Source organism: Blennius ocellaris (assembly GCF_963422515.1).
Source record: "Blennius ocellaris genome assembly, chromosome: 15".
NCBI classification, from domain to species: Eukaryota; Metazoa; Chordata; class Actinopteri; order Blenniiformes; family Blenniidae; genus Blennius; species Blennius ocellaris.
This window is the reverse complement of record NC_137664.1, coordinates 1,561,895-1,579,321: the sequence shown is the minus strand read 5'-3', so window position 1 is coordinate 1,579,321 and position 17,427 is coordinate 1,561,895. Positions and strand designations below refer to the sequence as shown.

The window sequence follows — 17,427 nt, the reverse complement described above, 5'->3', positions numbered from 1 at the left end:
TCTCAAAGATTTTGTCAAACATTAAAGAAACAGTAAATATTTGCTGATTTTGAAAACGTCTTGGATCTTTTGCGGCGCTTCGTGGTCCTCAGTGATGTTGGACGTGAGGCGCTGCTGCCCCCTGGTGGCCAGGAGGTGAATTGCACCCGGAAGTAAATTGTGGAATTCTCAGTAGATCAATATTCTGATGTTAAAATCTTTTATTTTTATAATTCTAAATCATTTCTAGTTTGTGAGATGCTGGATTTCCATACACAAGGAGAACATCGTGTTTTATTGAATCGTTTACTGAAGTTTATTTTTTTTTACAAATCATTTTCTTTATTACAGAATTTTGTAAAAGTTTCATCTTGCTGATCGAGCTGATTATACATTAATTTTCTCCTCATAAGAAAAAAAAAACAATCACCATCAGTCAAACCAGTTACTACAGAAACTATGAAAAAATAATATAAAGCAAATAAACACATAAAAAAAAATCAAAGAAATTGTAATAAATAGAAAAAGATGGCGGTCCAATGCAACATGTTATTTCTCGTTTATTTACATGTGATCGTAGTGTTTATTAATAAAGATGATAATGTGCTTAGAGACTGAAGCTGATAAATCTATTACGTTAAAGCAGCAATAACATTAAACTCCAAGTTTATAAAGGATTTCACTGTAATTTCAACCTGAAAAATCACATAATTGCACTTATTTTTCTTTAAAATCATTAACCCGTTGAGTTTTTTTTCCAACCGTTTTGACTAAATGTAAACTTTTCATTCAGGATATTAAAATAAAACCAAAGTATTGCAGTACGTCAAATATTTGTATTACCTGTCAAAGTGGGACTAAAATGAGTTAAACTCCCCGTTATGGCCTCGATCTGGAACCTGCAGCTTTAACTAAATCAGCAATAAACACTTTATCTTGTTTTATTTACACACTGGAGACATTTTCAAAATGGCTTTTATCTCTTTGAAAAAAAATAAAAAGCCTTTTGAAAGAGATCAAAGTCATTTTGATCTCTTTAAAAAGGCTTTTTAAAATAATATGGGATAAAAAAAAAAAGCTTAAAATGGGGAAAAATAAACAATTAAAATGGATTAGAAAATGGATAGATACTTTGAAACATATGAAACTTCAGAATCTTCATTTTAAAATGTAAACGTGTTTCCGGGTAAATTTGATTTATTTTGCAAATGTACTTTATACAATATTTATTGTTTATCTACTTTTTTTTTCCCCTCCAGGAACAGCTGCTTTTGAGGGAGTGAGGCTGTTTAAATTGTTGTTTTCAAATTACAGTTCCATCTTATCGGCACAGGTCTTAAAGGTACAGCGCGATTTATTTATTTTTTAATTTAATCTTAAACTCCTAAAAGGGTAAATTTGATTTATTTTGCAAAAAACCCCAGAAGTTTCTTTCCCTTATGTACTTTATACAATATTTATTGTTTATCTAATTGTACATTTTTTTCCTGCAAGAAGAGCTGCGTTTGAGGGAGTGAGGCTGGTGTCAAACTACAGTTCCATCTTATCGGCACAGGTCTTAAAGGTAGTGTGATTTATTTATTTTTTAATTTAACGTTAAACTCCTAAAAAGCTCAGAAATTTCTTTTCCTCATGTACTTTATACAATATTTATTGTTTATCTACTTTTTTTTTTCCTCCAGGAACAGCTGCTTTTGAGGGAGTGAGGCTGGTGTCAAATTACAGTTCCATCCTATCGGCACAGGTCTTAAAGGTACAGCGTGATTTATTTATTTTTTTAATTTAATCTTAAACTCCTAAAAGGGTCAATTTGATTTATTTTGCAAAAATCTCTTTTTTTTTCCCTCCAGGAACAGCTGCTTTTGAGGGAGTGAGGCTGGTGTCAAATTACAGTTCCATCTGATCTCCGCACAGGTCTTAAAGGTACAGCGCGATTTATTTATTTTTTAATTTAATCTTAAACTCCTAAAAAGCCCAGAAGTTTCTTTCCCTTATGTACTTTATACAATATTTATTGTTTATCTACTTTTTTTTGTTTTTCTTCTCCAGGAACAGCTGCTTTTAAGGGAGTGAAGCTGGTGTCAAATTACAGTTCCATCTTATCGGCACAGGTCTTAAAGGTACAGCGCAGTTTTTTTTTTTATTATTTAATCTTAAACTCCTAAAAAGCCCAGAAGTTTCTTTGCCTCATGTACTTTATACAATATTTATTGTTTATCTACTTTTATTTTTTTCCCCTCCAGGAACAGCTGCTTTTTTGAGGGAGTGAGGCTGGTGTCAAATTACAGTTCCATCTTATCGGCACAGGTCTTAAAGGTACAGCACGATTTATTTATTTTTTAATTTAATCTTAAACTCCTAAAAGGGTCAATTTGATTTATTTTGCAAAAATCTCTTATTTTTTTCCCCTCCAGGAACAGCTGCTTTTGAGGGAGTGAGGCTGGTGTCAAATTACAGTTCCATCTTATTGGCACAGGTCTTAAAGGTACAGCGCGTTTTTTGTTGTTGGTTTTTTTAATTGAATCTTAAACTCCTAAAAACAAGTGAATGAAAAAATAAAAGAAGACGCGGCGTCAGTGCACGATGGTGACGCTGCGGTCGGACACGGCGAAGGCGGGCAGCAGCGGCGCGTCCCAGCGCTGCGCGACGGCGTGCAGCACGGCGGCGGACTCGGGCTCGTAGAAGGTGAGCGTCTGGCCGCTCCAGTCCAGCAGCAGGCCGATCCTCGCCGGCCGCCTCGCCAGCCGCAGCGGCGCCTTGCGGCCGGCGTGGCAGAAGGAGTACTCGCCGTCGTAGTGCGACAGCACCCAGGACTGGGCGTTGTGGCCCAGCCGGGCGCCGTCGCCCGAGCCCTTGCGCCCCAGCGCCGCGTAGCACACGCCCACCTTGAAGGCGCCGCTCTGGCCCACGTCCACCAGCCAGGCCCGCCAGCCCGACGCCACGGCCGGCGAGCCCAGGGCGTTGGGCCAGTAGTCGAAGCGGGCCGGGTCGTAGGGCGGCGGCGGCGCACGCTGCTTCCTGTTTGCGAAGGTCAGCGTGCGGCGGTCGTCCGACAGGGACAGCAGGGGGCTCACCGTGCGGGGGTCGAACTGCAGGGGGGGGGAGGTGACGGCTGGAGGGGGGGGAAGAGGGGGAGGAGGTGAGGAGGGAGGGGGAGAGGGAGGAGGGAGGGGGAGGAGGAAGAAGAGGGGGAGAGGGAGAAGGAGGGTCATTTTAACACACCATGAAAAAAATTGCTTTCTTTTCTTTCTTTCCCTCCCTTGTTCCTTTCTTCCCACCTTCCTTCCTTCCCTCCCTCCTTTCCCACATTGCTTCCTTTTCTCCTTCTCTCCTTCCTTCCCTCCGAGCATCCCTCCCTCCTTCCTTCCTTTTCTCCTTCTCTCCTTCTATCCTTCCTTCTCTCTGAGCTTCCCTCCCTTCTTTTTCTCCTTCTCTCCTTCCTTCCCTCCTTTTCTGCTTCTCTCCTTCTATCCTTCCTTCCCTCTGTGCTTCGCTTCTTCCTTCCATTTCTCCTTCCCTCCCTCCTTCCTTCCTTCCCTCAATCATTCCATCTTTCTCTCCTTCCTTCCTTCCCTACCTCTTTCCATCCCTCCTTCCTTCCTTCCCTCTTAGCTTCCCTCCCTCCTTTCTTCCCTCCCTCTTCCCTTCCCTCCCTCCTTCCTTCCCTCCCTCCCTCCTTCTTCCCTTCCCTCCTAGCTTCCATCCCTCCTTCCTTCCATCCCTCCTTCCCTCCCTCCCTCTTCCCTTCCCTCCCTCCTTCCCTCCCTCCCTCCTTCTTCCCTTCCCTCCTAGCTTCAATCCCTCCTTCCTTCCCTTCCCTCCCTCCCTCCTTCCATCCCTCCTTCCCTCCTTCCTTCCTCACTAGACCAGACTCCAGACAGGAAGTCATGTTTCTCAGGAAGCCGCCATGTTTGTTTCTATTTTCCACCTTAATGAAGCAGAAGATCTGAATTCTTCCTCTGCAGCTCTTTAACCCCCCCCTCTAACCCCCCCTCACCTGCTCTAACCCCCCCCCCCCCCACCCTCACCTGCTCTAACCCCCCCTCACCCCCTCTAACCCTCACCCCCCCTTTGTTTTCCCTCCAGATAACCTATTCCTCATCGTTCCTGCCAGAGAAGCGTATGGCGTGGCCGGTGTTTCAGTGCGAGGCAAGGCGAGGCAAGGCAAGGTGAGGCAAGGCGAGGCGTACGCACCGCGGGGGGCCAGCAGCATGGCGCTGGTCCACAGGGCCCTCAGCAGGTGGCTGTGGCTGCAGGCGGCGTTGAGGTTGAGCTGCTCGGTGTCCCGCGGCTCGCCCACCCCCTCGCTCTCCTCCACCCTGGAAAACACAAGCGGGCGGAGCGGCGTCACGGCCGGCCGGCCAATCAGAGACGAGCAACACTCACCTGGAGGCTGAAGACCAACGCACCTTTCATCGATCTCCTGGAGGCTCGTCTGAAAGAAGGTCGGCACATTTTAGCACACCGACGCCATTCACTGCTTTAAACTCTTTTAATTATTTTTACCTTTTTTTTTTTAAACGGTTTGAACATAAAGCCACGACTATCCACTCCATACTTGAACAAAAAGTCATATTTCCAACAAGAAATTGTCTTTTTTTGTTTTTTTAAAGTTAAAACTGATCAATTATGTGGGATTTTTAGTTGCTTTCAGACTGATTTCTTTATACTTAAGTGCCATATGAAGTTGTTTATAACACTATTTGTAAATGTTACAGTTTAAATTGATTTGAAGTATTTTGATTTGGTATCGTTCACGTTCCTTCCCGTCAGGGTTTTTTTTTTTTTTAAATGTCGTGCAAATATTAGAAATATACTTAAAATAGCTGAAACTGATTAATTGTCGTCATTTATGTGTTTTTGAATTTTTTTATTCTGCATAAAGTTGCTCAATAACAATATTTTTAAACTTTGGGGTTTAAATTTTCAGTAGTTTCAGTATTTCGACAACTTTCATATTCCTTCCAAGGAGGATTTTTTAAATTTTTTTAAGTGAACAGCACGAACATAAGCCACGTGCATAAAATGCTGCATAAAAAAAAAAAGAAAATCCCAGTAACTGTAGTAAAAGTCATATTTCAACAATGTAATAGTGGTTATTCAGCTAAAACTAATAGATTAAGTGTGATTTTGGTGTTTTAGTTACTTTCAAACTGATTTCTTTATACTTAAGTGCCATATGAAGTTGTTTATAACACTATTTGTAAATGTTACAGTTTAAATTGATTCATTTCATGAGTATTTTGATTTGGTATCGTTCACGTCCCTCCCCGTCAGGGTTTTTTTATTAAATGTCGTGCAAATATTAGAAATATTAGAAATATACTTAAAATAGCTGAAACTGATTAACTGTGGTCATTTATGTGTTTTTGAAAATGTTTTATTCTGCATAATTGCCACAAAGCTGCTTAATAACAAGATTTTTAAACTTTGGGGTTTAAATTTTCAGTAGTTTCAGTATTTCGACAACTTTCATATTCCTTCCAAGGATGAATTTAAATTATAATTTTTTTTTTTTTTAAAGATAACAGCACGAACATAAGCCCCGTGCATAAAATACTGCATAAAAAATCATAAGTAAAAGTCATATTTCAACAATGTAATAGTGGGTTTTTTTCAGCTAAAACTAATAGATTAAATGTGATTTTGGTGTTTTAGTTACTTTCAAACTGATTTCTTTATACTTAAGTGCCATATGAAGTTCTTTATAATGCTATTTGTAAATGTTACAGTTTAAATTAATTCATTTTATAAGTATTTTGATAATATTTGATCAAACTGTTGCATTTTTTTCTACAAACATTGACTATTATAAATATTATAAATAGCTAAAACACACACACACACACACACACACACACACACACACACACACACACACAGACACACACACACACACACACGCAGCCTCTCACCACCAGCAGTGTGTCCGGGGTGTGTGTGAGCGTGTGGACCAGTCTGGACCGGGTCTGGGCCAGGCTGGCCAGCGCCTGGCTCCAGTGGGCCCGCTGGGTGAGGAGGCACTGCTCCACCCGCTCCTCCTCCCTGTGCACCTCCTCCAGGAGGCGCTGCTCCTCCTCCTCCAGGGCCTCCCTGGCGGCGTTGACCCGGGCCACCACCTGCTCCCTCGCCGTGCTCGCCGCCGTCTGGGGGTCGCGGAGGAGAAGCAAAAATATTTACACAAAAACAAAAGTATAAATCAACAAAAAAAAAATGATAACCTAAGTTTGAAAAAAAGTATGAATTGAGGACAAAAATAAAGTTTACGGTGAGTAAAAAAAAAAAAAAACAAACAAAAAAAAAAAAAAAATATATATATATATATATATATATATATAAATTAAGGACATAAATATAACTTAAAAAAAAAAAATTCAAGTTAGTAGGAAAAGATTATAACCTTAAGTATAAATTAAGGAAAAATATACCTTATGTTAAAAGTATAAATTAAGGAAAAATGATAAATTAAGGAAAAATCGCATTTGAAAAAAATGTAAATTAAGCGGAAAAAAATATTGCATAAAAATTTTAGAAAGTTAGAAATTAAGAAAAAAATTTTTTACGGTAAGTTAAAAAAAGGCTAAATTAAGGAAAAAATATAACTTTCATTAAACAAAAGTGTAAATTAAGGAAAGAAATTTCAAGTTCGTAGAAAAAAGTATAAATTAAGGGAAAGATTATAACCTCAGTATAAATTAAGGAAAATGTCTAAGGAAAAATATACCTTATGTCAAAAGTATAAATTAAGGAAAAAATTACGTTTGAAAAATTATAAATAAAGTACAAAAAAAAATGTCATGAAATGTTTTCAAAGTTATAAATCAAGAAAAAATATAATTTACAATAAGTAAAAAAAAAGTCAAAATTAAATTAAAAAAATATAACTTTCATTAAACAAAAGTATAAATTCAGGAAAGAAATTTCAAGCTAGTAGAAAAAAAAGCACAAATAAACCCCCCAAAAACTTTAAAAAGCACTTAAGAAAGCACTTAAAGCCCTCCGAGTTCCACGTTATGATCCTCATAGTGACACGTGAACTGTTTATTCAAAGATTGTGTTTGCTGAGTCAGCAGAAAAGAAACTGCTGTCATCCATTAACTTCCCGTCACGTCTGAAGCCACCGTGCGTCGTGCACGTCTGCCTTTCTAGGTGCAGATTCTCCGGGTGAGGCGGGTTAATATTCAGTGGATTTGTTTGTTGATGCTGAGCAGCAGGAAGTCGTCGGCGACGTTAATGACCGCCGCTCGCTGGAGCGTTACAAGTGTCTGCGCTCCCACGCCGGCCGGCAGGGAGAGCACGTGGCGCCGGTGTTTGAGCCCAGGTCAAATATTTGCTTACCAAAATGGAAAGTACGGCAGTTCCAGGGTCTCATTCATTTAAAAAAAAAAAAACATTTCAAAATACAGCTGCAGGTATGAAGTGACGGTCATCAGTTTTTTACTTCCTGTTTTAGAGCGGCTGAAGCAAAACTAAATAAATAAAAAAATGTTTGGCAAGAAATGTTGAGTCATCAGATTAGATCAGGTTTTGTTTTGACTCGTTCAGATGGTTGATGTTGGTTTTTTTCTTTCTTTCGTCATAAAAATTGCGCAAAACTGCTAAAAATAAACAAACAAACAAAACCAAACTAAGCTTAAGTGGCTAAAAGTCGCCTGTAAATCCTAAAACCATGAGGAAATGTGGAAAGAAAAAAAAAACCCAGCCAAAATGTTGAAAAGAGTCTAAACGGCTGAAATAAAATTGCTGAAATCCCTCAAAAGATTCTAAAAGAGCCCAACTGAACAGGCTTAAATGGCAAAGGTCAAAGGTCAAACCCAAACAAAATGGCTAACACGGTTAAAAGATTAAAAATGTCAAAGTGTTCAAACCTGGAAAAAACAAACAAAACTGTAAAAACGTGTTTCAAATTGTAGAGATGAAACTTTTATGTAAAACTTTACGAGCTATTTTAAAGGATCGACGTGTTTTTGCGTCTCTGGCTGAATATTATTTGCTTGTTTGTGGCAGAAGCGTCTCGTTTTGGTGGCGTCGTTCGATAAAATGTTCAAATTCACACGGCGCCGTGAAAATGACTCAAAACGATGTAGTACCTCTGCCCGGCCAGTAGGCCTCCGCCTCCCGGCCTTTATAACCCCGCCTCCTGGCTTTTATAACCCCGCCTCCTGGCTTTTAAAACCCCGCCTCCTGGCCTTTATAACCCCGCCTCCCGGTCTTTATAACCCCGCCTCCTGGCTTTTATAACCCCGCCTCCTGGCCTTTATAACCCCGCCTCCCGGCCTTCATAACCCCGCCTCTAGGCCTTTATAACCCCGCCTCCCGGCCCTATAACCCCGCCTCCCGTCTTTTATAACCCCGCCTCCCGGCTTTTATGACCCCGCCTCCCGTCTTTTATAACCCCGCCTCCTGGCCTTTATAACCCCACCTCCCGGCCTTTATAACCCCGCCTCCCGTCTTTTATAGCCCCGCCTCCTGGCCTTATAACCCCGCCTCCTGGCCTTTATAACCCCGCCTCCCGGTCTTTAAAACCCCGCCTCCCGGCCTTTATAACCCCGCCTCCCGCCTTTTACAACCCCGCCTCCTGGGCTTTATAACCCCACCTCCCGTCTTTTATAACCCCGCCTCCTGGCCTTTATAACCCCGCCTCCCGGCCTTCATAACCCCACCTCCCGTCTTTTATAACCCCGCCTCCTGGCCTTTATAACCCCGCCTCCCGGCCTTCATAACCCCACCTCCCGTCTTTTATAACGCGCCTCCTGGCCTTTATAACCCCGCCTTCCGGCCTTCATAACCCCGCCTCCCGGCTTTTATAACCCCGCCTCCCGGTCTTTAAAACCCCGCCTCCCGGCCTATATAACCCCTCCTCCCAGCTTTTATAACCCCGCCTCCCGTATTTTACAACCCCGCCTCCTGGCCTTTACAACCCCGCCTCCCAGTCTTTATAACCCCGCCTCCCGGCCTATATAACCCCTCCTCCCGGCTTTTATAACCCCGCCTCCCGTATTTTACAACCCCGCCTCCTGGCCTTTACAACCCCGCCTCCCAGTCTTTATAACCCCGCCTCCTGGCCTTTATAACCCCGCCTCCCTCTCTGACATCACTGAACAACAACGAGAAGCTGCTGTTTGCAGACGTTAGATTCCTCCAATATGAAGAATTTTTTTTCCATGTCTCTGTCTTCTTCTCTGGTTTCGGGGGTTTCCCTGTGGCGGCGCCACAGCGCCCCCTATGAGCCTGGCATATGTACTACATTGTTTTAAGCCTTTTTTTTTAATGGTTTCTTTATATTATATTTTACGTGGGCGGCGACGGCCAACGCATCCTCCGTTGTTTTATTCGCTTTAAATACGTCGGTTTGGTTCCTGCTTTTGATTTTATTTTATTTTCTCTCCCTGCGTCCCGGAGGCCCAGGAAGCTCGGAGATAAAAAAACCGTAACGAGCCGGCGTGAAGCCGCCACACCGGTCGAGCAGGATCCTCCGCCCTCACCTGCAGGTTCTGCTCTTTGGCCGCCAGCGTCTGGTCGATGAACTTCTCGATCCGCTGCGCCTGCAGCTGGATTTTCTCACACACGTCCACCAGACGGTTCTGTGGAAGGTCACACACACACACACACACACACACACACACACACACACACACACACACTGTGAGGACGAAGCAAAGCCCCGCGGGGCATCGGCTGGACGCCCGACAGGAAAATCCTGTCTTCCCAAATACCTCCAGGAGGAGGAAGCAGGGAAAGACATGAGACACGCCCCGTAGAGAAATATTCACCTGTCAACCGTTTCCACGTGGCGACGCCCGACGTCACGGCAGGTATTCCTCAATACGGTGACTCATTCAAGTATAGAATCTGATTTTAATTTTTTTAAACCCTTGAATAACTACGGTGACGTGTTTGAAGTCGTCGGAACAAATGAAATCAAATGTTCGCCATCATTAAGCCAAGAATCTGACGTTGACTGTTTGTACAGACAAAGTTCAAACAAAAGACTACAAAGTAATATTAAAAGCTCGGAAACCACAAAGCCCATAGAAAACACCCGTAATGCAACATTTTTTGATATTTCACTGTATTGTACGCCAGAAAATATCATTAAAACTGGCTTTATGTTGAGATTGTGGCCATTTTCTATGATAAATATTTGGGGTTTTTTGTGAAAATATAGACAATTTCATCACGTATACTCTACACCATAACAACAAACCATTAAAGTTTAAATTTAAAGGTTTGTACGACTCCTTTTTTTTACCGAAATTCCACCTCAAGTGGCTCCTGAACTGAATTAAACGGAACTTCAGTTTAATTCACACTGAAATGTGTCAATCCAGAAACACTGAAGAAATTATACAAATGATTAATTTTTGACACTGAATTCTTAGTTTCATTCTTGCTGTTGTTCTGAGAAACTGAAAGAAACACACCCACCTGTCCATGTGGGAGTGAAAATAACTCACTAAATATATAGTAATTTAGTGCATTGAGGTGCTTTATACATCCATACAGTTGGATAAAGTACCAAAATGCTTACCTGAGTAATTTCAACCACGTCAATTTAAGCCACGTGAATTAAGCCAGAATTTGAATAAACATTTTGGTGTTTTAATGTTAAATTAAAGTCCCGAAAACTTTATTCATCTTTCAGTCCACGATGTTCACGTGACAAGAAACAAGCAGCATCACTTCAGAGCACCAACATTTTCCTACTTTAGTACTTTATCCAGTGTACAGATAAATAAAGTACATGTAGTTGTGTGTTTTTTTAATAATCCTGCTACTTTGAGTCGATGTTTCTCGGTTAATATGTCTTATTGCTTGTTATTGCCATGTAAACTGGAAAAAAAAGTGAACATTTACTAGTACTTTACTTTAAATTGTTGGTACTTTATCCACCTGTGCAGGTGAATAAACTGTTTATTCAAGTACTGAGTATTTTCAACCACAGCAAAGCTCCGCGTCCATTTAAACACTTTAATAAACTTGTTATCCACTTTTAAAGTTGTATTAAGCACCAACGTCGACATTTCCCAGTTTACGTGAAAGAAACAAGCAATAAATAATTCAAAATACCAGAATTTTGACGCTTTACTTTGAAATGTCAGTACTTCATCCACCTGCTCAGGTGTATAAGGTACCAAAATGTGTATTCGAGTACTTTCGCGTGGCTTCAAATCGATGCTGTTGTTGAAAATACTCAAGTAAACACTCGAGTTATCCACTTTTAAAGTTGTATTAAGCACCAACGTTGACATTTCCCAGTTTACGTGAAAGAAACAAGCAAGTAATAAGACATCAACTAAGAAAAATCACTTCAAAATACCATAATCTTGACGTTTTACTTTGAAATGTCGGTACTTCATCCACCTGCACACTCGAGTGTGCAACAACCTGTAAACACTCGACTTATCCACTTTTAAAGTTGTATTAAGTACCAAAGTCGACATTTCCCAGTTTACGTGAAAGAAACAAGCAATAAATAGTTCAAAATACCAGAATTTTGACGCTTTACTTTGAAATGTCAGTACTTCATCCACCTGCTCAGGTGTATCAGGTACCAAAATGTGTATTCGAGTACTTTCGCGTGGCTTCAAATCCATGCTGTTGTTGGAAAATACTCGAGTAATACGCGCGTTTACGCGTTCCAGGTATGGAGAGAGAGGAGAGTTCCGCACGCGCACTCACCCGCACGGCGGTGACCCCGGCGGCCAGCGGGCCCACCGTGTGGCCCCGGCAGGGGCCCGCCGTGGCGCACCGGACGCAGATCAGCTTCCGCTCGGTGCCGCAGAACCAGTCCAGCTCGGACTCGTGCTCCGCGCACAGCTCGGGCGCCACGGAGAAGAAGCCGGACTCCGCGTCGGAGGAGGAGGAGGAGGTGGTGGTGGTGGTGGTGGTCGCGGCCGCGGCTCCGGCCAGCGGCGGGGACGCGCTGCCGCTCGGCACCGCGGGGCCCCCCGCCGCCTCCTCCTGCGGCTTGGAACCTCCGGCGCTGGCCATGACGGAGAAGATGGGCTGGTGGTGGTGAGGGTCGCGGTCCGTACCGGACTCGGAGGTCTCCTCCGGGGAGGAACCGGGCCTGAGGTCGGTCATGGTGGTGGCGGCGGCGCGGCGCGACGCGGCGGCAGGTGCAACCCGGCGGAGCGCAGCGCAGCAGCGGGGACGCGCCTTCCTGAGCGCAGTAAAATAACGCAGGTGGAGCAACAGGTGAGCGGAACACGGAAGTGCAACACGGAGAGTGGAGGTCAGCTGGAGAGGAGAGGAAGGGGGGGAAAAAAGAAAAGAAAGGAAAGGAAAGAAAGGAAACGATTAACCGCCAATACAAGACGATCCAGATCCGCTCGTCCTTCACACGATTTTCTGCTTTTCCGAGAAATAATCTTCCCTTAATTTAACCTTTGTGAAGATTTTCGTTCACTATTTAGAGTTTCTCCTGCTTTCATTGTTCTTTTTTTAAGAATAAACAAGATTTTCTGGCACTTTTTTACCAACATGTCCCCAAATCTATCTATCTATCTATCTATCTATCTATCTATCTATCTATCCATCTATCCATCTATCTATCTATCTATCTATCTATCTATCTATCTATCCATCTATCCATCTATCCATCTATCCATCTATCCATCTATCCATCTATCCATCTATCCATCTATCCATCTATCCATCTATCCATCTATCTATCCATCTATCCATCTATCCATCTATCTATCTATCTATCTATATTTAAAAAAAGAAAAGTAAAAACAATAGAAACTGAACATTAAAACTTCTCCTGATAGAAGTTCAGTATTTTTTTCACGTGAAAAGGTTGAAAGTGATTCTTGACGTTTCAGAGAAAAACGTAAACGCAACTTTAATCCCACATAAAATACAAACAAAGGTGTTTTTTCTATTTTGTTATTATTATTTTTATTTTTATTTTATTATTATTATTTTATTGTTATTATTACTATTATTTCTATTATATTATTTATTATTATTATTTTGTTATTACTATTATTATTTTTTATTATTATTGTTTTATTACTATTATTATTATTATTTTATTATTATTACTATAATTTTTATTATTATTATTATTGTTATTATTATTGGACGATGGAGCTTCACAATCACTTCTCGGTGTTTCCTGTCTATCAGTGTTGAGGCTGTTTGAGGAGCAGCTCCTCCACACCTCGTGTTTGGCAACAGCAAACAACAGAGAGGAAGAGGAGGAGGAGGAGGAGGAGGAGGAACGGCCACGTCAGGAAACACCTCCTTTATGCTGCATCCACCTTGATGGTTCAGGTCGGAGGTCTGGACCTCCGTCACCTGATCCCAGCAATTATGATTTTAATCTGTAAAAAGCACACAGAGGAGGAAACGCCTCAATGAGCCAGGATGGAGTTTTCAGAGGAAACAGGAAGTCTGACGCACCTTTTCATGTTTTATTACGGGTTTTTTGAGTCACAAACTTTAATAGATTCAGAGGAAAGTATTTTTTTATATATAGAAATATATTTTACTGACATGTCTTTTTTCTTTTTAAAGTGGAAACGCAAAACTTTCATTGCATTTTCAGGTTCTTGAGACAGCTTGGTAGTTATATTTTGACAGTTATTGTTATTACAATCCCAATTGGTGGTTTTATTTTGACAGTCACTGTTATAACAATCCCACTTGGTGGTTTTATTTTGACAGTCACCATAATAACAATCACACTTGCTAGTTTTATTTTGACAGTCACTGTTATAACAATCCCACTTGGTAGTTTTATTTTGACAGTCACTGTTATAACAATCCACATTGGTGGTTTTATTTTTACAGTCACCATAATAACAATTCAACTTGGTAGTTTTATTTTGACAGTCATTGTTATTACAATCCCAATTGGTGGTTTTATTTTGACAGTCACTGTTATAACAATCCCACTTGGTGGTTTTATTTTTACAGTCACCATAATAACAATTCAACTTGGTAGTTTTATTTTGACAGTCACTCTTCTAAAAATCCCATTTGGTGGTTTTATTTTGACAGTCACTGTTATAACAATCCACATCGGTGGTTTTATTTTGACAGTCACTGTTATAACAATCCCACTTGGTAGTTTTATTTTGATAGTCACTGTTATAACAATCACACTTGGTGGTTTTATTTTGACAGTCACTGTTATAACAATCCAACTTGGTGGTTTTATTTTGACAGTCACCATAATAACAATCCAACTTGGTAGTTTTATTTTGACAGTCACCGTAATAACAATCCAACTTGCTAGTTTTATTTTGACAGTCACTGTTATAGCAATCCCACTTGGTAGTTTTATTTTGACAGTCACTGTTATAACAATCCACCTTGGTAGTTTTATTTTGACAGTCACCATAATAACAATCCACCTTGCTGGTCTGTCCACTCCTCCATGTTCTCTCTGTTATTGTTTATAACATGTTGTTCTCTACTGCATGTGTGTGTGTGGTTCCATGACAGAAACAACCAACAGCACCCACTAGTGGCCCGCCATGCAAACTGCATCGTTTTCCGCGGTCTCGTTTTCGAAGTGTTTACCTGCAAACGTGAACATTTCCCGAAACGATGCGTTTTCAGTCCCAGACAGAATCCCCTCCGTTGGGACGAGTTCAAAACTCCTGAGAACGAACCCCGTCGTCATGACGATGCCACCGCCGCGCCACGCCGCGGGAGCAAGTCTCCATCTTGAATTCAGGCCAGAAAGTTCAGTTTTGTTTTTTTTTCATTAGACCGGTTGGTCTTGAATGTCGTGATTTCAGATCGTCTGGGTGTCTTGTCTAACAATGCAACTTGGTAGTTTTATTTTGATAGTCATTGTAATAACAATCCACCTTGGTTGTTTTATTTTGACAGTCACTGTTATAACAATCCAACTTGGTGGTTTTATTTTGACAGTCACTGTAATAACAATCCAACTTGGTAGTTTTATTTTGACAGTCACCATAATAACAATCCAACGTGGTGGTTTTATTTTGACAGTCACCGTAATAACAATCCAACTTGGTAGTTTTATTTTGACAGTCACTGTAATAACAATCCAACTTGGTAGTTTTATTTTGACAGTCACCATAATAACAATCCAACGTGGTGGTTTTATTTTGACAGTCAACGTAATAACAATCCAACTTGGTAGTTTTATTTTGACAGTCACTATTATAACAATCCACCTTGGTGGTCTTATTTTGACAGTCACCATAATAACAATCCACCTTGGTAGTTTTATTCTGACAGTCACCGTAATAACAATCCACCTTGGTAGTTTTATTTTGACAGTCACTGTAATAACAATCACACAGGGTGGTTTTATTTTGATAGTCACTGTAATAACAATCCAACTTGGTAGTTTTATTTTGACAGTCACTATTATAACAATCCACCTTGGTGGTCTTATTTTGACAGTCACCATAATAACAATCCACCTTGGTAGTTTTATTCTGACAGTCACCGTAATAACAATCCACCTTGGTAGTTTTATTTTGACAGTCACTGTAATAACAATCACACAGGGTGGTTTTATTTTGATAGTCACTGTAATAACAATCCAACTTGGTAGTTTTATTTTGACAGTCACTATTATAACAATCCACCTTGGTGGTCTTATTTTGACAGTCACCATAATAACAATCCACCTTGGTAGTTTTATTCTGACAGTCACCGTAATAACAATCCACCTTGGTAGTTTTATTTTGACAGTCACTGTAATAACAATCCATCTTGGTAGTTTTATTTTGACAGTCACTGTAATAACAATCCAACTTGGTAGTTTTATTTTGACAGTCACCGTAATAACAATCCACCTTGGTAGTTTTATTTTGACAGTCACTGTAATAACAATCCAACTTGGTAGTTTTATTTTGACAGTCACCGTAATAACAATCCACCTTGGTAGTTTTATTTTGACAGTCACTGTACTCCTCCATGTTCTCTCTTTGGTCTTGAATGTCGCGGTTCCAGATCGTCTGGGTGTCTTGTTGGAAAAACCCAAGGAGTCTCCACAAAGGAGCTGAGTCAGCGCGACACCCCCCCCCCCCACCCCCCACACCCTCCCCCGCCTTCCGGCCCCCCAGGTTTTCATTTAAATTCCCGCGTCGCCCCTTTAAGACAGACGTGAAAAGACAAAGCCTGTTGGTCAGTTTGGCAGGAAACAGATTAGATCAGCAGAAATTCAACCCTTTAACAAGCCGGTCCAGCTGGACGGGCGTCGCGCCTCCCGGTTTCCCCGATGGCGGCGTTACTGTGCCGCCATTGTTACGGCGGCCGTAAAACCAGCCGACGCTACACAATGCAACACCTGAACAACGCAAACAAGGAGAAGCAAAGAGAGGAGCTCTATTCTCATGTTTAGTCTTCTGAAGATCAATCGGGATTCTTTGATCTGGTTGATTTTTGTTTATCTCTGAGCTAAAAGTGCAAATAGTTTAAATTGAATGCAGTGAAATTAATTGACACTGAAAGTAAAGTGAAGGTTTCTGGTTTAGAAGGATTGATTCCACTGAAACACAAGTTTTAATGAACTTTTCCTGCACTGTTGGAACCACTATTACTATTACTATTACTATTACTATTACTATTACTTTATTGATACTTTTCCACATTTCTTGTTACTTAATTGATTCTTTTTCCACCATTACTGGTAGTTTATTGATACTGTTTAATAAAACGATACTGGTACTTTATTGTTACTTTACCATTTTTGTTGTTACTTTTTGATACTTTTTTTTACTATTACTGATACTTTTCCACCTTTCGTTTTACTTAATTGATTCTTTTTCCACAATTACTGGTACTTTATTGATACTGTATAATAAAACGTTTACTGGTACTTTATTGTTACTTTACCATTCTTGTTACTTTTTGATACTTTTTTTTTTACTATTACTAACACTTTTCCACCTTTCTTTGTACTTTATTGATGTTTTACTGGTGCTTTATCGAAAATGTTCCACTTTCATTGGCACTTTAATGAAACTTTTTTCCCCCACTATTCCTGGTTCTCCTTTAAATGTGTGAGTGTGAATTGTCAGACATTTTCTCCTGCAACTGCAGAAACAATCAACCTCCGGGTACCAATGACGTCACCTTCTTGTGACCGTGACGTTATTGATACGTTTCATTGATACGTATAACTTTAGTGGCACAGCAGGCGCACATGTGGCCACCGGCTTGACTGTAATACACCTCCTGGCCTCTAGAGGGCAGTGCGTCACTTTACAAACTGGGCATCGGGTCAGAGATATGAAGTGATAAAAAAACAGATGAAAACTGATCGCTTTCGGTGAAAATGCGTGAGTTATCAATAATTCTTAAACTGTCCAAATGTATTGATTTTTTTTATTTAGGTTTTGCATTTTTTTTGGGCACATTTCTGAAATATGCCTGCAAATTCCTTCCCATCCTGTATTTAGTCTGTCATTCATCTTAATATATCAACACAAACTCCTATGATTT

General features: G+C 40.8%; 1 protein-coding gene across 1 annotated transcript; it reads right to left on the bottom strand.

Annotated features, from left to right (window-relative positions):
- Nucleotides 1-289: 289 nt before the first annotated feature.
- bspry (B-box and SPRY domain containing) lies at nt 290-14,663 on the bottom strand (the record flags this gene model as incomplete). Its single annotated transcript, XM_080509858.1, has 7 exons — nt 290-3,091; nt 4,174-4,298; nt 4,389-4,414; nt 5,895-6,125; nt 9,465-9,563; nt 11,662-12,222; nt 14,610-14,663. 7 exons carry the CDS (start codon nt 14,661-14,663, stop codon nt 2,553-2,555), a joined length of 1,635 nt encoding a protein of 544 aa, XP_080365984.1. The 3' UTR covers nt 290-2,552.
- Between the last annotated feature and the right edge of the window lie 2,764 nt (nt 14,664-17,427).